Raw genomic sequence first — 24,466 nt, 5'->3', positions numbered from 1 at the left:
GTCCCCCAGTCCATCTCTTACAGGAAGAAGGACAGAGACAACGGGTTTAACAGCAGCACCTTTCATCTTCCTGTTCCTCTGCCCAGCCTGGTTCTTCCAAGGAATCCAGAAGCTGGCATTTTGAGAATGAACTCAGGGACGGCTCCCCCGTCACTTCCCAGGATCCAGAATTCAGGTTCTGTACCTCAGTACTGGGCAGCATGTGAACCACCGGCTGGGAGAGGCTAACCCCACCCCCACCTCTTCTGCCTTAGCCTCTCCCCCACCACAGCCACTTGCCCAGTCCCACCCCAGGCTAGTCCCCCAGCCCCGGAGTGCTGGGAGAATGGGTGGCGTGCAGCCGCAGTTCCCTGAGCACCGGGAAGGTGGGCAGCACGCAGCCCCAGTCCTCCCAGCTCCGGAGCACAGGAGGGCATACTGCAGTTCCCCCAGCCCCAGATGTCTGGGAAGGCAAGTGTCGTGTGGCCGCAGGCTCCACAGTTCTGGAGCACGGGAGGGCCTGTGGCATGTGGCCACAGTCCCCTCAGCCCTGGAGCACAGGGGAGGGTAGGCGACCACAGCCTCCCCAGCTCAGTGGGGTGGGCGGAGCACGGCCCCAGTCCCCCAGCCCTGGAGCACCAGGAAGGTGGGCGGCATGCACAGCCCCAGCCTCCACAGCTCTGGAGCACCGGGAAGGTGGGCAGCATGCAGTCTCCCCAGCCCTAGCCCCAGCCCCAGCCCCAACTGGAGCACTCGGGGGCTGGAGTAGGAGCAGGACTGGAGCCACCGCACACAGGGAGCCAGGGCCATGCCTGGTTGTTTGGGGAGTTACAGCCTTCCCCAGCCTATGCGACCTGCTGCCCATGACAGGAATACTTGAGCGTTAGCATTCCAAAGGTTAACCGATGCCACTGGATAATCACAATGGATTACTGTATCATTATTGGGAATAATACATTCCACTGGGACTTTTCCCCACCAGGTACAATCAGGGCCAGCTCTAGGCACCAGCGTTCCAAGCATGTGTTTGGGGCGGCCCTTTTCAAGGGGCTGAATTCCAGGTCTTTGAGGGTGGCACTTTTCAAGGGGCAGAACTCTGGCTTTTTTTTTTTTTTTTTTTTTTTTGCTTCGGTAGTGGCACTCCTTCCCCCGCTTTTTTTCTTTTTTTTTTTTTTTTTTTTGCTTGGGGCATCAAAAAACCTGGAGCCGGCCCTGGGTACAGTCATTCAAGCACAATTTTCTGCACTTTACCTTGCATGAGCTTTAACTGCTTCTCTCTTTCATGAATATATTAATTTATGACTAATTAATTTTTGCTTTAAACTTTTGTCATGAAATATTAGTCATTCCAGTAGCACTGATATTCCATTTGCTATGGATGTCTCACTTATGAAAACATAAATGGATAATAAATCCAAATATGGCTGGAAAATACATCTTACTGACTGGGAATAAGAATTGTGCAGAGAAGATTCAATGCTGATTGAGAAGACAAGACTTACTCTGCTCTCTTTCCCCTTTTCTTTCTTTACCTTCCTGTCACCTCTCGATGGTTGGCGGAAATGGGAAAGGACTGACCAATTTATCCATAGAATGAATACAAAGCATGATGTCATCCAGCACTTAATTGTCACAGAGACTCAAACAAGTGCTAGGGTGTCAGTACTAGAGCTGGCTGAATAGTGGGGTAAAAGTTAACAAAATTCAATTCCATTATATTCATAACTCTTTCATTTGGTAGTTCTTGAGTGAACACTTGTATTCATGCTATAAAGGCTCAACAAGCTACCTTATATACCTTCTTTAAAACTCATTTTGTGTGCTTTGGAGTGAGGATATCACAGATAGGAAGAGAACAGGTGAAAAAGCCAGTGATTTTAAAATAAGCAACCAAGCTGAATAAATGTAATGGAGTGATCACTTAGCATGAACATCAGTGAGCATAGGGCATAGGAGTGGGGATGCTCAAGCAACAGAAAGGTCCCTTGCCTAGAGATACTTTGAACATGGTCCAGTGCCAGAACATCAAGCAAGTTGGTTTCAGTGTATTGTAGATATTTAGGGAAAGGTGCTGAGCACTTGGGAATAGTTTCCCAGTGTTATGATTTCTGTGTATAATAGGTCATATGAGCTCCTGCTGGCAGGATAAAGCTCATCAGATGTGATTTGATCATCAAGGTGAAATGCAAAAGTTGGCTAGCAGAAGCAAGTTTGGGATGTGATTTGCCAGTAATTAGATGCTATGAACATAACAAAAAAACATTTAATGCAGAGTCTGTTAGCTAATAAATCTGGCTGATAGCTTTCTTCTTCCCTCATCCATCTGATTTTAAATCTGGGATCCATCTCATTGCCAAATATTGCTGATGTCTTACATATTATAGAGTCTGCTTATCACTTGTACTCTTTCTCTCCCCCCTATAAATTACCCTAGTCCTTTCCTTCATGGTTTCCAGCAGTCTCCATTTAGCCAGCCCAATTCTAAGTTTTTACAAATGTTCCAAACCAAGGTGCCATGTGTCAGGACAGCAAGGTAGAGAGATTCCCTTCCTTTTATGGGGTTATTGTGCAGGCAGACAAAAGGCAGCTATGATGTGGTGTTGAGGGGGCATCAGGAAATTTGGTTGCAGAGCAGGGTTCATTTTTGGAAGTAGGGTGGAGGGAGGGATTAGAGGAGAGGCATTTTGACTTCCTGACATTGGGGATAAACAAACGACATACAGGATTGCGTGAGAGGTGGGGGGTGGAGACTAAGGGACTAAGGAAACCATAAAACTCCCTAACTCCCAGGAGAGAGACAAAAAGGGGAGAAGCCGGGAGTCCCCAGTTCCCAACAAAAAGCATATAGGAGAGGCTCGCTGAAGATGCTGGAGAGTGGGGGAATGACTCATAGACTCTAGGACTGGAAGGGACCTCGAGAGGTCATCGAGTCCAGTCCCCTGCCCTCATGGCAGGACCAAATACTGTCTAGACCATCCCTAATAGACATTTATCTAACCTACTCTTAAATATCTCCAGAGATGGAGATTCCACAACTTCCCTAGGCAATCTATTCCAGTGTTTAACTACCCTGACAGTTAGGAACTTTTTCCTAATGTCCAACCTAAATCTCCCTTGCTGCAGTTTAAGCCCCTTGCTTCTTGTTCTATCATTGGAGGCTAAGGTGAACAAGTTTTCTCCCTCCTCCTGATGACACCCTTTTAGATACCTGAAAACTGCTATCATGTCCCCTCTCAGTCTTCTCTTTTCCAAACTAAACAAACCCAATTCCTTCAGCCTTCCTTCATAGGTCATGTTCTCAAGACCTTTAATCATTCTTGTTGCTCTTCTCTGGACCCTCTCCAATTTCTCCACATCTTTCTTGAAATGTGGTGCCCAGAACTGGACACAATACTCCAGTTGAGGCCTAACCAGCGCAGAGTAAAGTGGAAGAATGACTTCTCGTGTCTTGTTTACAACACACTTGTTAATGCATCCCAGAATCACGTTTGCTTTTTTTGCAACAGTATCACACTGTTGACTCATATTAAGCTTGTGGTCTACTATGACCCCTAGATCTCTTTCTGCCATACTCCTTCCTAGACAGTCTCTTCCCATTCTGTATGTGTGAAACTGATTGTTCCTTCCTAAGTAGAGCACTTTGCATTTATCTTTATTGAACTTCATCCTGTTTACCTCAGACCATTTCTCCAATTTGTCCAGATCATTTTGAATTTTGACCCTGTCCTCCAAAGCAGTTGCAATCCCTCCCAGTTTGGTATCGTCCGCAAACTTAATAAGCGTACTTTCTATGCCAACATCTAAATCGTTGATGAAGATATTGAACAGAGCCGGTCCCAAAACAGACCCCTGCGGAACCCCACTTGTTATACCTTTCCAGCAGGATTGGGAGCCATTAATAACTACTCTCTGAGTACGGTTATCCAGCCAGTTATGCACCCACCTTATAGTAGCCCCATCTAAATTGTACTTTCCTAGTTTATCTATAAGACTATCATGCGAGACCGTATCAAATGCCTTACTAAAGTCTAGGTATATCACATCCACCGCTTCTCCCTTATCCACAAGGCTCGTTATCCTATCAAAGAATGTTATCAGATTAGTTTGACATGATTTGTTCTTTACAAATCCATGCTGGCTATTCCCTATCACCTTACCACCTTCCAAGTGTTTGCAGATGATTTCTTTGATTACCTGCTCCATTATCTTCCCTGGCACAGAAGTTAAACTAACTGGTCTGTAGTTTCCTGGGTTGTTTTTATTTCCCTTTTTATAGATGGGCACTATATTTGCCCCCTTCCAGTCTTCTGGAATTTCCCCCGTCTCCCATGATTTCCCAAAGATAATAGCTAGAGGCTCAGATACCTCCTCTATTAACTCCTTGAGTATTCTAGGATGCATTTCATCAGGCCCTGGTGACTTGCAGGCATCTAACTTTTCTAAGTGATTTTTTACTTGCTCTTTTTTTATTTTATCTTCTAAACCTACCCTCTTCCCGTAAGCACTCACTATACTAGACATTCCTTCCGACTTCTCAGTGAAGACCGAAACAAAGAAGTCATTAAGCATCTCTGCCATTTCCAAGTCTCCCGTTACTGTTTCCCCCTCCTCACTGAGCAGTGGGCCTACCCTGTCCTTGGTCTTCCTATTGCTTCTAATGTATTGATAAAAAGTCTTCTTGTTTCCCTTTATTCCCATAGCTAGTTTGAGCTCATTTTGTGCCTTTGCCTTTCTAATCTTGCCTCTGCATTCCTGTGTTATTTGCCTATATTCATCCTTTGTGATCTGACCTAGTTTCCATTTTTATATGACACCTTTTTATTTTGTAGGTCACGCAAGATCTCGTGGTTAAGCCAAGGTGGTCTTTTGCCACATTTTCTATCTTTCCTAACCATCGGAATAGCTTGCTTTTGGGCCCTTAATAGTGTCCCTTTGAAAAACTGCCAACTCTCCTCAGTTGTTTTCCCCTCAGTCTTGATTCCCATGGGACCTTACCTATCAGCTCTCTGAGCTTACCAAAATCTGCCTTCCTGAAATCCATTGTCTCTATTTTGCTGTACTCCCTTCTACCCTTCCTTAGAATTGCAAACTCTATGATTTCATGATCACTTTCACCCAAGCTTCCTTCTACTTTCAAATTCTCAACAAGTTCCTCCCTATTTGTTAAAATCAAGTCTAGAACAGCTTCCCCCCTAGTAGCTTTTTCAACTTTCTGAAATAAAAAGTTGTCTGCAATGCAGTCCAGGAACTTATTGGATAGTCTGTGCCCCGCGGTGTTATTTTCCCAACATATATCTGGATAGTTGAAGTCCCCAATCACCACCAAATCTTGGGCTTTGGATGATTTTGTTAGTTGTTTGAAAAAAGCCTCATCCACCTCTTCCACCTGATTAGGTGGCCTGTAGTAGACTCCCAGCATGACATCACCTGTGTTTTTTACCCCTTTTAGCCTAACCCAGAGACTTTCAACACTTCCATCTCCTATGTCCATCTCCACCTCAGTCCAAGTGTGTACATTTTTAATATATAAGGCAACACCTCCTCCCTTTTTTCCCTGTCTGTCCTTCCTGAGCAAACTATACCCATCCACACCAACATTCCAGTCGTGTGTATTATCCCATGCCAACGATGTCATAGTTGTATTTATTTATTAGCACTTCCAGTTCTTCCTGCTTATTACCCATACTTCTTGCATTTGTACATAGGCATCTAAGATACTGGTTTGATCTTGCCTCCCAGCTTTGCCCTGACCCTCCTTTCTCTCTGCCATTATAGCCCGTGCTCCCTCTTGTTTCCAAGCCATCTCCCAGGTCTTGTTCCCCACTTACCTGTGGGGTTTACTCACCTGTCCCCGTCGAACCTAGTTTAAAGCCCTCCTTACTAGGTTAGCCAGTCTGTGCGCAAATAAGGCCTTTCCCCTTCTCGAAAGGTGAACGCCATCTGTGCCTAGCAGTCCTTCCTCGAATAGCATCCCGTGGTCGAGGAAGCCAAAGCCCTCCTGGTGACACCATCTTCGCAGCCAGGCATTCACCTCCACGATGCATCTGTCTCTGCCCGGGCCCCTTCCTTCGACCTGCTGCTCTTCCTTGAAGCCAAGACTATAACTGCAAGTAAAGGGAGACATCTCTTAGAGGAGACTAGGTTATGTAACTGACTCAATTGCAGGATGTCACTCTGAGTGCTGATGGTACACCAGTCTTCTAAATGTGTGGTAGTGTTCACTGTGTGCCGTAAGTGTGGAGACAAGGCACTAGATGTTCCTGGCATCAGCCTCCACAGCCTTGGTGGGTTCCCATAAACACTCACGTTTTGAGGAATATAGGACTCCTCTGTAGAGAGGTCCTCTCCACAGCATCCCTCTGCTGTGCATATGCAATTGCCCTTATGACTCCCGGTAAAACAGATCTGAGCTGAAATGCTCGATCGGCTTTACTTCTGCTTTGGTGAAGTTTTGGATCTGGATCTGAATGTTGGGGTTTGGGCCCATCTCCACTTTACTAAACGTGGCAAGTTATGAAAATTAATGCTATTAATTTTGTTTCTGTCCATTTATGGTATTTTCATATCCCTTTGGCTACCCTTTTCTCCTGTTTGGATGACCTTGTAGGGTTAACGTCACTGAGGAAGTGCACCAATTTGCCATCAGACAAGTTGCTTAGGAGGTAATGCTGATGCACTCCTTTGTAATTACTTCTGTTAACAGAGCTCTAGCAAACTTCAGAGTTGTAATTCAACATCTGTGCAGCTGCATCAGTGGAAGGAATGGAAATTATAACATAGACAGGGCACTTGTGCTTTTACAACAACTAGGTTGTCTCCCAGGATTGCATTTCAGAGACATAGCTCTCCAGCCTCTCTCAGTGTGAGGGTTGGCGCAAATCAGTCCGCAGGTTGTGTCCTATGCTAATTTGCCATCTCCTCACAGGGACTGCTGAAAATTACTTACAACAGAAATAAAAATACATGCAACTGAGGTGAAAGACAGAGTTAACTTGCACATGCGCAAGGCAGGAGTCCCACAGGTTTTTGAGGGTCTCTCTTGTGTTTTTTCACCCCCACTCATTAATCGCTACATCTGCACCTTGGCAGGGCAAAGGAGGGTATTTGGGAGTTTTGTGAGGAGCCTGTTATGGAGGAAGCGGGGAAGGTGCTGTGTAAACCTGGGGGTAGTAAATAAACACTGTACAGCTGGGGAAGGCCTGGTGGTTTGGTTATTCTGTGGTTACTTAGTGCAGGGACTTTGGTATTAGTACAGCAGTGGTGCTGGCACAATTTTTATAGTAGGGGTGCTGAGGGCAGAAATCCTTTATTGGGGCTGTCACTACTTCAACCCAAGGGGCGCAGTCGCATCCCCAGTTGCAGTACCTCTGTAGTACAGTATCTGTTGTTCTATTAGGCACAATAATGAATGACAATTCAGGGCTATGGTTTGTTTATGCTATAGGGGTGGGCCGGAGGCCCCTGGCTTTTGCTGCACCATTTCCCCCTCGTCCAGGGGCGAGGCCTGGCAGCCTGCGCCGCTTCAGCCTGCCGCTGCCTCCGGGAGCCACTAGAGGGCGCTACGCGGTTCCTGGCACTACAACTCCCGTCGGGCCTTGCGGCTGCCGCCACCGCCCCGGGAGCGGGGGCGCGCGCACAGCCTGCTGGGCTCGGGCTGCGCGCGGGGCCGGCGCCCATGGTGGGTAGTGGCCGGGGGGGGAGGGGAGGTAGAACCGTTGGTTGCCGGGTCCATTCATCGCCGCCGCGTCCCCGGCCGGGCGCCCCGCCGCCATGGAGGCGCTGATCCCGGTGATCAACAAGCTGCAGGACGTGTTCAACGCCGTGGGGGCCGACATCATCCAGCTGCCGCAGATCGTGGTGGTGGGGACGCAGGTGAGCGAGGCGGCGAGCGGCGGGCCCGAGGCGGCAGCCGCCCTTCTGCGAAGGGCACCGGGGGACGCGGGCTGGGGCGGGGAGCTGAGTTCGCGCGGGTCCGGGCCCTGAGTCCCCCGAGCCCGCTCCTGCCTGGCGCCCGAGGGCTCCTCCGGGGCCTGCCAGCCGGCGGCGGGGGGACCCCGGGGAGACCCGCTGGCGCCCTTTAGCCGGTGTCCCGGATTGCTGCGCCCAGCGCCCGTCAGTGACTGACGGTGCCTCAGCCCTGGCAGGCGGGGGAGGGTTGTTCCCTCTTCGGCGGGGGGCCTGAGCGAGGGGGAGGTGTGAAGGGACCGGCTCCAAGTGTCCCACTGAAGGTGACTGCGCTGCCCACTCCAGCATCTTGACGTGTTGGGCCGCTAGCAGGCCCCCGTTTTATTCTGGGCTTGACCTTCCCGGTGCTTGGGCTGCATAACGTTGGAAAGGGGGTGTAGTAAGATGGGGCTGGTAAGGTAACTCCCAACACCTCATCTGTGTGACTCCGGCCCTCTGCTCTCATGTACCGGCATTTAACATCACTGGCAGTTACTTGGATTGATTCGTGTTAAATGGCAATTTGGTGCACCTGTTTAAAAACCGCGAGCCTCTGTTGGCGCAAAATAATTGGAACAAATTACTGGTTTAATCTAGCAGTGCTAGTATGATTTAAAAACCAAATTGATACCATACTGTTGTTTAAAGGGATGATGTCAACTTAAATGTGACCCTTAATTTTTTTAAAAACCAAAATATAAAATCATAGACTATTAATAAGGTTTTACCTATCTAAATGAAAATAGTTCTTAGAGAAAGTTCCTGTGCAGGGTTTGAAACCCAAACATTGAGCACTAGGACACTGAAAGTGAAACGAATTAAAAGTAGTAGTACTGCATTTTTTCCCCCATTGTCTATACTGGGAGAAATGCAGAAAGTAACACACATAAGTAGTTACCAGCTAAATTAGATTTTTAAAATTCTTTCATTTGTCATAGTGTAAAGCAGTGTTATTCCTGTAGGGGTGTGTGTGTGTGTAAAAAAAAAAAAAAAAGTTTACTGTAGCTACTTAAATTGACTGTATTCCTATGACCATAGAAACTCATGGAAATTAGACAGAACTTATATATTTTGGCAGCACTTCTGCAGGTGGATCTACGTGGACAGACCCTTGAGTTCCCAATGAATTCAGTGGAGCTTTCTGCAGGTGGATCAGTCTGGCCACGTGGATCTTGCTGCAGGATTGGTACATCTCCGTAGCAAGCAGGATCCCGTGGCAGCGATTCTGAGCCTGTTTCTACAGACTCAGACTTCAGGTTCAGGCTGGATCTCTGACTTCAAAGCCCACTCCCCTCCCTAGGCTTCAGAGCCGGAGCTCCAGCCCAAGTCCTAATGTCTACATAGCTATTTTTAATGTCACATCATGAGCCCATTGATCTGGGCTCTGAGAGTGACTACTGCAACATCCTATTTCTGTGTAGAAGTAGTACCCTTTGTTAAAAATTTTGTAAGAAAAAATTTGCTTTATTTTTAGGATTGATGTCTCTTTTTGTAAGTTATACCAAATCCAACTCAATTTCTGGATACTTGAGGGTCAGTTATATTTATATATGGGGCGAATGGGAAATAATAGAATATCAGACACTCAGAAAATGATTTATTCAGGAGAGCACTATACATTTTGACCTTTGAAATACTTGTACTACAAAAGAGGCTGTATTGCTGAAGCACATAATAGGTTGGCTCTCTACGTCAATTAGAATGTAGTGGTCAAGAGAAGTACAGGAATAGGCTGTCATTCTATTTTACCAACATTCTTCAGATACACTAAATGACTGATGTATAATTATTCTAACAGATGTAAAATACTTGTAATAGAACACTGTCAAGGGTATATTTCCTACTCTTAGGGAAAAAGTCTATTTTGCATTTACGGTTAAATGCTTTACTATTTTTGCAGCAGAAAGGACACCATTATCCTCTGAAAACATTTAATCTCTTCCAGTGATATTAATTATTCTTAATGTAAAAGAATTGTAAAGCAGTAGTTACAGTATATTTCAGGGTAATTCACTTCCCAAAGCAGGTGTAATTGTGGCATTCTTCCACCTGACCCTTTGTCTGAAACTTTCCTTGCCTAACTTTGTGCAATTTATTGACATGGCAGTTTGGGGGCAAGAATCTCAAAGGATTAACAACTTTCTCCTCATATACCATTCGTAAATGTAAAGAGCAAATAATGGTCTTCCTTACAATTCATGTAATTTGAATGGTCCACTCTTATAAATATTCTGTTTTTATATTAATAACAGCTCTGTATTTAATACTTTCATAATTATCCTACTTACTTTTTAGATGGGGGTCTCATGACACTATATTAAAGGGCTTTGTAAAGTCTAGATAAATTGCATCCTTCCTAATATTTTAAAAGTAAAAATAATTATTATATTCATTAACCTTGATTGCTGTGATATGAATCTATGTTGTCTGCCCTCAGTGAAATTATAGCCGCCTGAGTGTGTTCTTGTTGTGTTCCTTTATTAAGGTTGGTTTATGATTCTACAGATTTCTGGAGACTCCTCAAATTTCTTCTTAAATTGTTACTTTAGCTTTATTGCCTTATTTAAGTAAATTTTGAAATTAACCTTCTTGAGATTCTCTGTGTAGGCCAATTACTTCAGAATTTTGGGGTTAAATGCCATATGGCCCTGGAGTTCTTCGAAGATGCCTAATTTCCTAGTAGTTTGCTGGCATATGAAGACTTTTAAAAATATTTTCTTTATTCCATTTGACTTTTCAAATCCATTTCTGTATTCTTCACCAGCCTCATTCTTTGTGGAAAACGGACACTGTCAAATGAAAGAGAATTTCTGTGTGTCTCCTGTCAGTGAATTGTTCTCATTCTTTCCTTGTGTCTGTTTCTCTCCTTAAATGGCCTTATTTTTTTATATACATTCTCCTTGGAAAGGAATATTGTTTTAATCTTCTGTAATTTTAATTTCACACTCATCACTTTTGTTCTCCCTCTATGTTATAATAGCTCCACTCTTTCCCTTTATATAATATTTCATACCTTGCTTGTGCCTTTCTCTTATCCATGATATATTTTGTGTTTTTGTGCATGGTGTGTGAATTCTATTCATTCCTACAGTATTTTTAGCTAGAAATTGCCCATATCCTGCAGGCATGCACCTAATTTATTTTTGAACGCTTTCTATTTCCCCAGTGTGCTCCTTTCCTCCATTGCTTTGTGATTCAGTGTTTCCTGCATTCCTTGAAAACATGTTCTGCTGAACTTCAGTGTCCTATTTCTTCTCTCTGTAACCACATTTTAGTCCTAATTATAAAATATTTCCTAACTGAGCTTTGGGCACTATTATTCAGATGCCTCTGCCCCTCTAGTCATGTTTTGTGTTACTCCAAACAGTGTGAGAATTGATCATTTTCCAGTTCTCTCCAGGCATTGTGTAGAGCAGCAGTTCTGTGTCATAGTATAGATATTTTGCTAGCATTCTTGCCAACCTTAGCAAAAAGAGTTGAGTTGTTACTACTGGCTTCTGCCCTTTGAACCCTTCCTGTTACACTAATCTTGTGTCACTAATTCTGGTTATTCTGTCATTCCTAGTGGTGAATGTGTGCTTTTTATTTCTCCTTTGGTTTTAGATGTTAGCTTTCTGCATTATCAAATTTCATGAAAAAGCACAGGCTGGGAATACTGTATAAGCAACACACACAATAAAATAGTGCAATAGCGTCCAACTGCTCTGATGGCTTTGCTCTGTGGTTAAGACTTGTTACTTACAAAGCATTATGGAATGGCTTCAACCTAATAGCACAAAACACTACAATAAAAAGAGAGAAGGAGTAATATTGATTATTCCCAAAACAATGAGTGTATTTGAATGTATGTACATACAAAATACATGTGTGATAGTTACTGCTGTGGTTAATTGCCCGCACTACAAAATCAGGTCTGGGTTCAAGAAGAGGTCAAAACACACGGCTCATTATGGAGAATGAGAATATTATCAGATTTGGCCATCGCAAGAGGGCATTAATCCAAATGGCTATGAATGAGGTAGCTTTACTCCTCCAGGTTATTGTTTGCCTTCTGCAGGGGGTTCCTAGAAAGCATTGCCTCTCCCATTAATTTAAATAATGACTAGCTTAGTAGTAAATACCATTATACCATTGCAGAAATGAGTTATGAGTCAACCCATGCTATGTGTAAAATTGTGCTCTTACCTGTGCATCCTGGACATGATTTTGGGACAGTTTTTCAGATGAGATATTGTAATACTTAACTGAACATATGCTCATTAGTAGCACTTCTGAAATTGCCTCTCAGACTTATGTTTGTCTTCTGACTTATTCACTATTGTTTCACTGCTATTTTGGGGCTTCCTACTGGAAAGTGCCTAAGTGTACTTCCCAGTATTTAACATACAGCCTTCCTGCATGGATCTTTCAAAGACAACAGCTGTTTTATTCTGTTAATGTCTGTGAGTGTCTCACAGATTTGGGTTTGCCTTAACTTGCTTTTATTTCTATTAATTTTTTAATCTTGCTGAGTGGATATGGTATCCTTGGTACCCCAATGATAGAACCACTCTGAATGTCATAATGGGGTATGTCAGGTTCTGCATAACAGCTATCCTGCACATCCATTGTATTCTGTTGGATAAAGTTAAGATTATAATTCTCACAGCAAGATATTGGTTGGGGAAAAAAGGTTTGTGAAGCCAGGTGTACACTCTCAACTACTGGAATTCAGGAGCAACTGTACCAGATGTTCTATCGGGATATCCTCGTACTTGTGCTGGCCCTGATTTAGTTTGTTAAATTTGAGTTTTCGTGCTTAGCGGCTACGGCCTTGTCTCGACTGGGGATTTGTCCCAATTTCAGCTGTCAGTTGTAAAACAATGGTGTGCTTGCACTGTGTTGGTGTAAACCCCTGCTTTAGATAGGGCAAGCTGCAATTTGCACCAGTTTCGTTTACCCAGATTTCAAACTGGGGTGTGCTCTACTTAGCAAAGCTCCAGTTTTTGTGTCCGTAGAAGGGGTTTGTTTGCATCTACACAGTGGCTGGCCACTGATGGGACAGAACTGCAAATGCATAATCCAGACAACTGGCAAGGAGTGTGCATTTGTCTCCCCAACTCCTCCCAACCAAAAACCTGTTGGTTTTTATGTGCTGTTCATGGTGTCTGGTTTTGTGTGCAATTGTCTGTTTTCCTCTCAAGTGTCTCCTCCCAACGATTCATACCCTGCCTGTTCTGGTGCCTGCTTTGAGCAGAAGCAGTGATTTGAAATTGACATTAATTAGCTATTTACACTGTCAAGATACCGTGTAATCTACTTCTGATGTAGGTCAGATTGAGCAGTACTTGATGGTATGCTGTACTGGAGCGTCTCTGGCCCCATCATTAGCTTTTGCAGAATTTTTTTAGGGCCTTAGGTTTGAAGAAAACCTTCAGAATGTGATCAGTGCCTCACTGTCTCACAATGAGTCTGCGGATGGATGAATGAAAGGATAGTTGTAACAGAAGCATGAACTGTGTCCCCTTCATCTAAAGGATTTTAACATTGAAACCAATGGCAATGTTGACTATTTTACTGCCAATCAGTTTGGTGGGTACATCTAGCTAGCTTGAGCGTGTGGGCAGAGCTGAGTATAGATAGACTTGGGAGGATTAGATTTTGATTGGTAAAAGTCAGTAAACATCAATTTCCCCACAAATGAATGAAAAGATATTTCCATTGGTGATGGAAAAATTTATGGATAGGCAAGAGAGAAAAATGGTGCTTGAGAGCTTATTAGAATTGGTTTCAAGGCAGGGTGGATAAAAAGCAATGATTTTAAAAAATAAGTTAAAAACGGATTTTTTTGTTTAAATTAGACTTTTTTATTTAAAATCTGATTTTTTTGATAGATTTTTTCCTCAAAAAGCATTTTATCTAAAGACAGATACATTATAGCTCAAAGATATCTCATCATGGAATAGGGATTATAAATTCTAGTTCTAGAGTATGAGACAATGTATTCGTGTGAAGTTTAAGAAAAGTTTTGTAAATGAGTTCCAATAGTTCATGGATTAGGGACCCAAATTTATGGGGCTCCAGGGACTTCTGTATAGATTATTTAGGATAATCTTTCTATCTATCCAATGGGACTCGGTGCTCAGTCTAGAAGATACCATCAGAGATGAGTAGTTTTGCAGTTCTCAAACTGTGGATTTGTGTCTCCAGAGATAACATGCTTGTTAACAGCAAAAAAATAAAAATAATCTATAGAGGTGAGAAGTAACAGACCTCAACCCTATTGTCCCTCTGCAAATTTGTGTACACACAGTCTATCCTTTACCTCTCTCTGAAGTGCAAAGTTTCAAAAAGTTCAATGAAGCGAAGATTTTTGGGGGTGGAATAGAGCTGGACAAGGAGAAGTCATCTGGAGATAAATGTGAGAAGAGAGGGACAGGGAGTAGAAACAAAAATGAAACTGCTTGAGCAGCGTATTCCAGAAGTCTTGTAGTCTTTCTGAGTGTAGCCTTCATTGATTTGAGATCTTCCATACCATTTTCTCACTAGAAGGGAAAACCTATAATGGCAGCAGGCCATAAAAGAGACCCAGTTTGGGAATAAGAACCATTCAAGAAATATATATTTGCTGCTGATGTTTTAAAGAAAGTCACACAAGTGAACTGGTGGAAGTCACTTAAGCACTTGGATTCAGAGACTGTTGAAGTGATAATCTCTCTTTTAACAGCAGTAGCTTCTTCTGCTGGTGTAGAAAGAATATTTTCTTCCTTTGGACTAATTGATTCCACATTGTTTGGGTCCTGAAAAAGCAGGAAAGCTTGTTTTTCTTTTCCAGATTCTGAACGAACAGGAAAATGAAGGTGAAGACGACTGAGTTAACTGCAGAAGCCAATATTTTAAGTTTCTGATGTTGACCTGGCTGACACAGTCGATTTGAATTTTTTTAAAAATATTTAATTTAACTATTTTAGTTAAAAACAATTTTAACAAAAAACTAATTAAAAAAACTGGAATGTTTAACTAAATTCAAAAATTCATATGCTTGTTTTGTTAAAATATTATGTTTGCTGTTGAAGAAAAAAATCCAGAATACATAACATTCTTGCTTTAGTTAACTAAAACAATTTAAATGTCTGTCTAATGGTGATCTCCTCCTGATACAGCATGGCAAGAAAATCCTTCAAATATTAATGATTAACCTGTTGAATTGGAGATAGTTATGAAGTCATTGGGAGATGAACTATCTGCTTCGATTACCTTTGATAAATGAAATAACCAGTCATTCATTTCCTGATATAGATGTAAAACTAATCTGAAAAGTTTTCAAAATAAATCACTTTAAAAATGTATAGTGTGTATCTTTTACATCTATCTCTGAGTTGTGAAGAATATGTATTAAGGTTATAACAACCGACAAGAATGCACTTTTATGTAGAAATCCATGATTAAATCAAGTCTTCCTGACTAGTGATTTAAATCAGTTTGATTTAAATCAAATCTAACCAGCTTTAAGGATATTTACTTTTACTTCTGATGGCATTCTGTGCCCAAAAAATAAAAATTCTGCGCCCAGTGTTTTAAAATTCTGCAAATTTTATTTGTTAAATAAATCTGACGGCTCCAGCATGACATTGGGGAGCACAAGCCACTGGCTGCACAGAGGTGGGAAATCACTGTGCAGTTCCTCCCACCCCCACCCCTGGGGACACAGATTCAGAGGTGAGGCTACACCCAATCCTGACACAGCGCAAGAACTGGGCCTACCCCAGAAACAACCCAGGTCCCTTCCTCTCTGGGCCAGGTGCACTACGTGTGGGCATGCAGGCTGAGCAAGGCAGGATCCAAGTATTGGGGAGGATACAAGTGTGGGTTGTTCAGTGGGGGATCTAGGTGCAGGGGAGATGTGGATGCACAGGGGGCTTGTTGGGGGCGGGGGTTCTGGTTGCAACGGTAATGGGATTCTGCAGGGGGGTCCAGGTAAAGGTGGTTGGGGCTCAGTGGGAGTCGGTGTCTGGGGGATAGAATTTGGCAAGGGGGTCTGGTTGGGGAGGGTCAGTGTGTGGTCCAGATGCTGGGGAAGTGAGGCTCAGTGGGGTAGGGGTCCAGGTGCAGCTGGTTGGGGCTTGTTGGGTTGGTCCAGGTGCAGGGGGAGTGGGGCTCAGCCGGAGGGTCTAGATATGACGGGGTCCGGATGCATGGGAGTTGGGCATATGGGGGAGCAGCTCCCTCTACATGGATCCCTCCCCCTGCAGCTAAGGAACGATGCATTCAAGGAGCAGGAAGCGGGGGTGGGTTTGCAGAGCTTCCCGCAGCTTGGGGAGAAATCTAAAGGTGGGTCTGACCCGGCCTCAAATACTATGCAGGGAAAGAGGAAGTCCTGTACTCCCCAGTCCAGCCATGACTAGCAGCCGAGCCCAGCACAGGGTAAGAGCCACTGGCCCAGTCTTCCCCACTCCTGCCTCCTGCCCCACAGTGATTTACCTCTGCGAGCTGCCCTGGGCACTGAAAACATACTACTGGGAAGGGTCGCATGACCACTCTCGTGTCTTCCCTTTACTTCCCTGTAAGAGAGTCATTTTTCTGCAGGGAAGCAAAGAAATCTGCGGGGGACACACATTCTGCGCATGCTCAGTGACACAGAATTCTGTCACGCGTATACTTTGTGTATGTTGACACAGATGCGGATAATTTGTGTTTTAACTGTTATGAAGATTTAACTTTTTGAATTGCAACATGTCATTAAATAATTGTCTGCCCCCCAATTTCTTGCAACTTATGAAAATTTAAATTGATAAAAATAAAAGCTTAAAACCCATAATTTTATACAACTGTGAAATTTTAAAATCAATAAAAAGTAAAATGCTTAAACATTGATATTTTCTGTTGAAATTAAAAAAAAAAAGGTTCTGCCAAGCTTAAATTTAAAGTACTGCCACTTTTTTCATAAGAACGGCCATACTGGGTCAGACTGAAGGTCCTTCTAGTCCAATATCCTGTCTTCTGACAGTGACCAATACCAGGTGCCCCAGAGGGAATGAACAGAAAAGGTAATCATTGAGTGGTCCATCCCGTCGCCCATTCCCAGCTTTTGTCAAACAGAGGCTAGAGACACCATCTCTGCCCATCCTGGTTAGTAGACATTGATGGACCTATCCCCTATGAATTTATCAAGTTCTTTTTTGAACCCTGTTATAGTCTTGGCCTTCACAACATCCTATGGCAAGGAGTTCCACAGGTTGACCATGTTGTATGAAGAAGTACTTCCTTTTGTTTGTTTTAAAGCAGCTGCATATTAATTTCATTTGCTGACCCCTAGTTCTTGTGTTAAGAGAAGGAGCAAATAATAATTTCTTATTCTCTCCACACCAGTCATGATTTTATAGACGTCTATCATATCCCTCTTTGATCATCTCTTTTCCAAGCTGAAAAGTCCCAGTCTTGTTAATCTTTCCTCATATGGAAGCCGTTCCATACACCTAATCATTTGTTGCCCTTTTCTGAACCTTTTCCAATTCCTATATATCTTTTTTGAGATGGGTTGACCGTGTCTGCTCAAAGTATTCCATATGTGGGTGTACTATGGATTTGTATGAAGGCACTATAGTTTGACGTCTTATCCGTATCTTTCTTAACGATTCCCAATATTCTATTCGCTTTTTGAACTTCCGCTGCAAATTGAGTGGATGTTTTCAGAGACCTATCCAAGATCTTTTTTGAGTTGTAACAGCTAGTTTAGACACCATCATTTTATGTATAGTTGGGATTATGTTTTCCACTGTGCATTACTTTGTGTTTATCGACATTGAATTTTATCTGCCATTTTGTTGTCCAGTCACCTAGTTTTGAGAGATCCTTTTGTAGCTTAACTGTCTTGAGTAGTTTTGTACCATCTGCACATTTTGCCACCTCGCTGTTTGCCCCTTTTTCCAGATCATTTATGAATATGTTCAATAGGACTGGGCCCACTACAGACCCCTGGGGGACACCACTATTTACCTCTCTCCATTCTGAAAGCTAACTATTTATCGCTATCCTCTGTTTCCTATCTTTTAACCGGTTATCAGTACATGAGAGGACCTTCTTTCTTTTCCACTGACTCCTGCTTGCTGCCTGGGCTCTGTTCTCCTTCTGAGTGGCAGAGCGCTTTTTCCAAAAACTTGATAATTTTTTTTGTTTGTCCCTTAATCCTGCCCACACTTACTTAAAAAAAAAATGTTTCCAAAAGAACTGAGAAAAAAATCAATTTGACAACCACAAACGTACTCTCTAAATGTAGAGAAATCTGTAATGTATGTTAGAAGCTGTTGGAGAAGATTCCTACATGTGATGATCACAAGGCACAGGCTTTATGTTGTCAAATATCTGAATAATAAATCTCTAGTAATAAGTTTTTTTGGTTTGGAATTTAGAATAAGTTTGAGACTACAGTAGAACCTCAGTTACGAGCATCTTGGGAATGGAGGTTGTTCATAACTCTGAAATGTTCATAACGCTGAACAAAATGTTATGGAACTTTCAAAAGCTTGCAACTCAACACTGAATTTAATATAAGTTTGACACTTTACTGTGTAGAAGAAAAATGCTCATTTCCCTTTATTTTAACAGAGTACTCTATTAGACATAAACTACTGTATTTGCTTTATTTTGGTTTCTACTGCTGCCTGATTGTGTGCATCTGGTTCCAAATGAAATGTGTGGCTGACTAGTCAAGTTCACAACTCTGGTGTTTGTAACTCTGAGGTTCTACTTTGGCTTCTTTTAAGATACGGTTTTCTTACTATCTTGTAAAGTGGATTTTTTTGTTTTAATAAGGTTAAGCACAATTATTGTAGTATGTTTGTACAGTACTACTTATGTGTATGGAAAGGCAGATCCGTATATTCCACTGGAACTCGTTTGAATGGTCAGATATCCAACGTTACTGTTTCATGGTGCAACTTGGAAGAACTGCAGTCAGCTGTAGTACTGAGTTGAGACTCCAGCAAAGCAGAAGAGTATACTGGCTCAATCTCTTGTTACAGAATGTATTTATTGATGAAGGATTTGCAGTTGGTACCCTTTTGCTGTGTCTCACTTTTCTGCCAAAAAATTGGAGGGGCTGTGTGTGCATGTGCACAGGGGATATAGATACGGGCTACCCCTTGTGAAGCCTGGTTGGAGTGCAGTCCTACTCTAAAAAGGAATTATATGAAAACTCACCAGTCCAGCTTCCTATGTTTTTAAGAGTCCACTGTGTTGCCTTTGCTGAATATGGTTTACTCTTGTTAGCCTTGTAGAGCCAATGCAACTTAGGGCTTGTCTGCACAGTGAAATTGACTAGAATAGCTATTGCAGTGGTCCCCAATCTTTTCGTCTGGTGAGCGCCAAATGAAGGACCATGGTGGCAGTGGAGCAGCAGCTGAAATGTCACCAAATTTTTGCGGCGTTTTGGCGGCGACGCCTCTCGATGATGCCACTTGCCGCCGACAAGCAATGTCATCGAGAGGCGTCGCCGCCAAAATTCGGTGGCATTTTGGCGGATGCTCCACTGCCAGCCAGGCCGCGGGTGCTTTTAGATGCCCCTGCAGGTCCCATTGCCCCTGCGGACTCCGCGCTGGGGACCCCTGAGCTATTGTGTAGTTAGCTATTCTGCAATATCTATTCCACGATAGTTTCCCATGTGCATACTTTCTTCCAGAAAAATTAGTGCACTTCCAAAGCAAAGTAATTATTCTGGAACAACATCCATGTGGGGAGCTGTTCCAGAATACCTATTGTGTAGCTACTTAGTCTACAGTAGCTATCCCAGTCAATTTCCCTGTGTAGACAAGTCCTTAGATAAAGTGAACTAGATTCTATTCCTCCCTGTGTATCAGCTATGGAATTGCTTACTAAATTCGGAGTATGAGGACAAATAGTTGCAACTGTGCAAACTGCTGAAGATTATGGATTCACACAGGTGTTACAGAGAGCATTATTTGTCCAGCTGGACTTTTACTGTTGGTGATTGTATGCAAGAAGGAAAGAATGCAGTTTTGCAATCCCATATGGAATCTCAGAGCAGGGCTGATAGTTAGTTTTAAGAAAATGTTGAGGAGATGATTCTGTCCTGTAGTGAAAGCTTTTTCTATTTCCGAGTTCTCGCCTCTGTTATCTCATATTGTAGGGGAAACTCTCTGATACTGCCATCGTTGCTTTGCTAAGTCAGGGCTATAATGCTCCTGCTTTGCTCTATGGTCCTACTGTAAGTTATCTGAAGCATAAATTCTGTACTTTTTTCCAATACTGCAGTTATGTGTAACTTTGCAAAAGATGATGCATTTACAAATTATCTTTATTGAAGATTTGAAATTCCTCAGTAGTTGCATTTGACAGCTTATCCCTCACTGGAAACACTTTTTAAAACGAGAAACTTTATCTTGGAAGAACATGATACATTTAAAGAGCAACAACAAATTTAAATTGACAATATCTACAATTAGTACAAGTCCATTAGTGTTAATGTCTGAAGTGAAATTAGCTGAGGGTGCAGTTCTTGTCTGAAAATGACTGTAAACTGGTATTGTAGGGTTTGTTTGTGTATCATTAGTTATTGATTGAAAAATTTTCAGTCTGAGGAAAAAGATGTTTTTCTCAGTCCTGCAGACTCATAATGGAATCTAAGTAAACCTGAGTCTAATCCTTCTCATGTAGTCTCACTCATAATAGAAATTCTGCAGAAGAAATTCTTTTTAACCACTACAACCCATCTGTATTGTGCAAGTGTGACTTAGGAAAGAATTTGGCCCTGCAGTTGGACCTTATGATATGGGTGCACCTACACAGCAACTGGGAGATGTGATTCCCAGCTCGGGTAGATGTATGTGCACTAGTGCTGCTGGAGCTAATGCATAAAAATAGCAATATGGCCATAGTGCTGGTGACTGTTGTTGGCTGCATGTGTTCTCTCTGTGTGCTGCAGTGGGTCTGGCCAGATAGCCCATGCCACGCACTTTGATGGAATTGTCCACGAAGACCACAAACTTGGTTCAGTGGCAAAGGCGCTCCACCAGGTTTATTGTTAACGAAACACAGTCCTAATGCCTTGGCTCAGTGGTTACAGGTACAATAATTAAGAGTAAGTTTTAGTCATGGATATTTTTAGTAAAAGTCACAGACAGGTCATGGGCAATAATGAAAAAATTACGGAAGCCTGTGACCTGTCCTTGACTTTTACTAAAAATACCCATCACAAAATGGGTAGCCTGGGCAGAGGGTGTGGAGGCTGGGAGCTTCAGGGTCCCCCTCTGGTGGCACCACAGCAGCTGTAAGCTCTGGGGGTCCCTCTTGCTGCTGGGTCCCCCCTGCTGTCTGGAGTGGATGGGTGGGGAGTGGTCGAGGGTTCCCTTTGCTGCCTGGGAGCAGCGGATTCCCCTGCCTCCCATGGTGGCCAGGAGTGGTGGTGGCGTGGAGCTATGGGGGTTCCCCCTGCCATCTGCAGTGGCTGGGAGCTGTGGGGGTGTCCCACAGCTACCTGCCTCCGCAGGCGGTAGGGGACCCATCCGTGACTTCTATGGCCTCCGTGACTAAATTGCAGCCTTAAGAATAATACATGTATGTTTGTTACAATGAACCAGCCCAGTAAGCAATGTGACTTTCCGCTCTCCCCTTGGCCAGACAAAGACGACACCTCTGTGACTCTTCTTTTATACATTGATACAAACAAGTTACTTATTGCCTCTCTGATGTGGTTAGTTACCACCCTTTACCTTGTACATGTTGGTTTAATCAAAACATCTTTATCCATCACCTTGTCATCTTCAGGAGGGGTCAGTGTGTCTCCATATCATCTTTGGGGAGTGTATTTACACCATAACTTTGTATTGGGGTGTTGTGGCATGATCTTCTGGAATGCATTTATGCAAGTGTCCAGTGCCTAGCACTTTTTAGGAGTGTTTGTGTTTTTGCAACACCAGCCGTGTTCTTGCCAAGTTCATGTTCCAGACAGCGAACCTGCAAGCTGGCACGTTTTGTAACAGGGCCCAACTTTGGTCATAGCCTGACTCTTGCAAACTTCGCTGTTTATAAGCAGGGCCTTAGGCTTTACAGCAAGTCTTATGTATCCAGGCTCTTTTCTACAACAAATAACATGGGCGGCAGTTTGGGCTAGCTGCCTGAGTACAGGCCCTTCTGACCCCCAGCTACATACTCAGGCTGCTTATGTGAGCTGTCATCCATGCTATCTTAGCCACACTTCCACTTGTAGGCACTAAGATGAGCAGAATGTGTGTGTGTGTGTGTATGTATGTATATGTAGATGTACCCTATATCTTTACTACAGAGTTAATGTAAATATCTATGCTCAAGTTAACTCCTCTTGAGTTAGCCTGGTTTAAGTGAGAGCATCCATCCTGCAAAATAATACTGGAGCTACACAGAACGGGGGATGTGACCTACTGATGAGTTGTACTAACTCCAGCTGTGTTCTATTATCTCCTGGTGGGCCAGCCAACTTGAGTTAGAAACAACGTCCGACACAAGGATTTTTGTGTGTGGATAGACTTAAGCCAAGAGCTGCCTGTTACTCAGTTTAGCGGTGAAGACGTCGGCTGTGGATTGATGAAAAGAAATAGAATCAAGTCATATTTTCTAATTGTTGGCTCTGTAGAGTTGCTTGGGGAGAAAGTCATTAAAATGTACAAGTCAGAAGATATATCCGCAACTCCTATAGGGAACAGATCTATGGAGTGAGTGCGTATTTATGTAGTTATTTTTTTAGAGTGAGTCCACATTCCAATTCAGATAATTTCGGTGTGATTATTTTGGACTTATTTTTCATCATAATGTAACTCCAGCTGCGGTTTGCAAATCTGACAGCAGCGTTACTTTTAGTGTGGTTTTTAAGTCTTTCTCTATTTGTTGATAAAATAGCTCTCTCCCTCAGCATGAAGCTCTTATTTTTTTTTTTTTTAAATTAAAGTTTAGGCAATGTTCCTGTTGAAATTCTGAGTAACAACTGAAGGTTTTGGCCCTGTATGCTTGAGGAGGTGTTGATACATTCTAAGGTTGAAGCCTTATTCATAAATATTCTCTTTAATACTCTCTTGCTGTGTGTGTTTCCTTTAGTGGGGCAGATAGTGATTTGGCTGTCTTGTCCCATCACATCAGTAAAAATCTGTTACTACTTTGCACTTTATAAATTAACCCTTTAGCAAGTCACTTTTTAATCCCATTATTTTATCCTCCTTTCAGTGTGACACCTTAATCTGCCTTTGTAAACAATGATATGGTTAGGTTCATGTCCTCCATATGGACATGCCACAGGACTCTGCTGCAGTCCTCCATATCGGTTCTTGATTTTAAACTATTGTTAAAGAAACAGCTTTCTACCTGAAGATAATGAAGGGTAGCAGCTGCTAATCTTGAGAATAAGACAATTTTTACTAAATTGTATTTACTATTTTGACTTAAATAGTGCCCCTGTGACAGTGTACAAACCCTGCACTGGAAAGGAAGGGGGTAAGGAGCTACTTTGGGCCCAGGCAGCCCTGCCCCACCTCACCTGCAAAGCATGCATGGGCTGGAGGAGGAACTTAAAAGAGGAGCAATCAGCTCAGTAGTTGGCTGGCAGAGGTGTAGAACTGACCTACACCCTGATCTCTTGGGAAGGAGCGCTGCAGGTGCCGCTACTAGCTGTACCACCTTTGCAAAACCTACAGAGAAGGGACTTGCAGCTCTCGGAAGGTCTGAGACTTTCTGATTTCAATTATTTCATATTTTTACTTTATCTATTGGTAAAAGAGGGATTTGGTGGGAAATGATCCAGGGAGGAAAAACAGCAGTCTAGCACTTGGAGTAGCAGGACATAGCTGCTTACTATTGGGCCTTGGATTGGAACCCAGTGGAGAGGGTTCCATAGAGCTAGTGTGTAGCAGGTAGACATTTCCATATGCTCCGTGATTATTAAATAACTACCATGATGGTGGGTGATAATATGGGGACTCAATAAATCAGTGATTACCAAAGACCTTTTTAGCTTCCTGCCTTCTTTTCTTATTCCCTCAGCTGCAAACTACAGAGAAATTGAATAGTGTAGTATGGTTCTATTAAAACAAAACAACTCCCCAAACCAAACCTGTCAATTCAGAATTGTAGTGAATTGAGGTAATATACCCAGGCTTAGTAAATGTTAGTAGATGATTAACAAGGTATTTCCTCGAACCTGTATGTATATGATATTTTTGCCTATCTCGTTACACTTCTACAAACCTCTTATACAAGTTCTGCAGAGGGAAATGCCACGCAGAGGGAATTTAGGATTGTGCAGTCTTGGAGCTGTTGGACCCCCAAGTTGGGCCCTAGGGCCAGGCAGCTAGTGCCCCGGCCTCCACCCCCAACGGATTTTTCCCCCAGCCCCCATAGCTGCCACTGATCATGTAGCTGCTTGGAAAGCAGAACTTGTAACAGGAAAAGCAGCCTTGTGGTCAGCCGGTCTGAAGGGACGAAGTTCCCCTCACGACGGTTGCTACCTGGGTAAGGATGTAGGGGCCCGACTGCCTCCCTTGTATGGGCATAAGCCACTCGCGACCCCACAATTGGCTTATCA

The 24,466-nt window shown here is 43.2% G+C and overlaps 1 protein-coding gene across 4 annotated transcripts in view; it reads left to right on the top strand.

The window, feature by feature from the left end:
- The first annotated feature begins 7,618 nt into the window (after positions 1-7,618).
- Positions 7,619-24,466, top strand: part of DNM1L (dynamin 1 like) — a 64,662-nt gene continuing 47,814 nt past the window's right edge. For 2 of the 4 annotated variants that reach the window (XM_050918503.1, XM_050918500.1), the window contains exon 1: positions 7,619-7,851. In XM_050918503.1, the coding sequence (XP_050774460.1) occupies positions 7,750-7,851 (102 nt within the window). In that variant the 5' untranslated portion in view covers positions 7,619-7,749. The remainder of the gene's footprint in view (positions 7,852-24,466) is intronic. The other 2 variants (XM_050918524.1, XM_050918512.1) reach the window with 1 other exon arrangement.

This window comes from Gopherus flavomarginatus, chromosome 1 (assembly GCF_025201925.1).
Source record: "Gopherus flavomarginatus isolate rGopFla2 chromosome 1, rGopFla2.mat.asm, whole genome shotgun sequence".
Classification (NCBI taxonomy): Eukaryota; Metazoa; Chordata; order Testudines; family Testudinidae; genus Gopherus; species Gopherus flavomarginatus.
The sequence above is the reverse complement of the archived record's forward strand: the minus strand, read 5'-3'. Positions and strand labels throughout refer to the sequence as shown.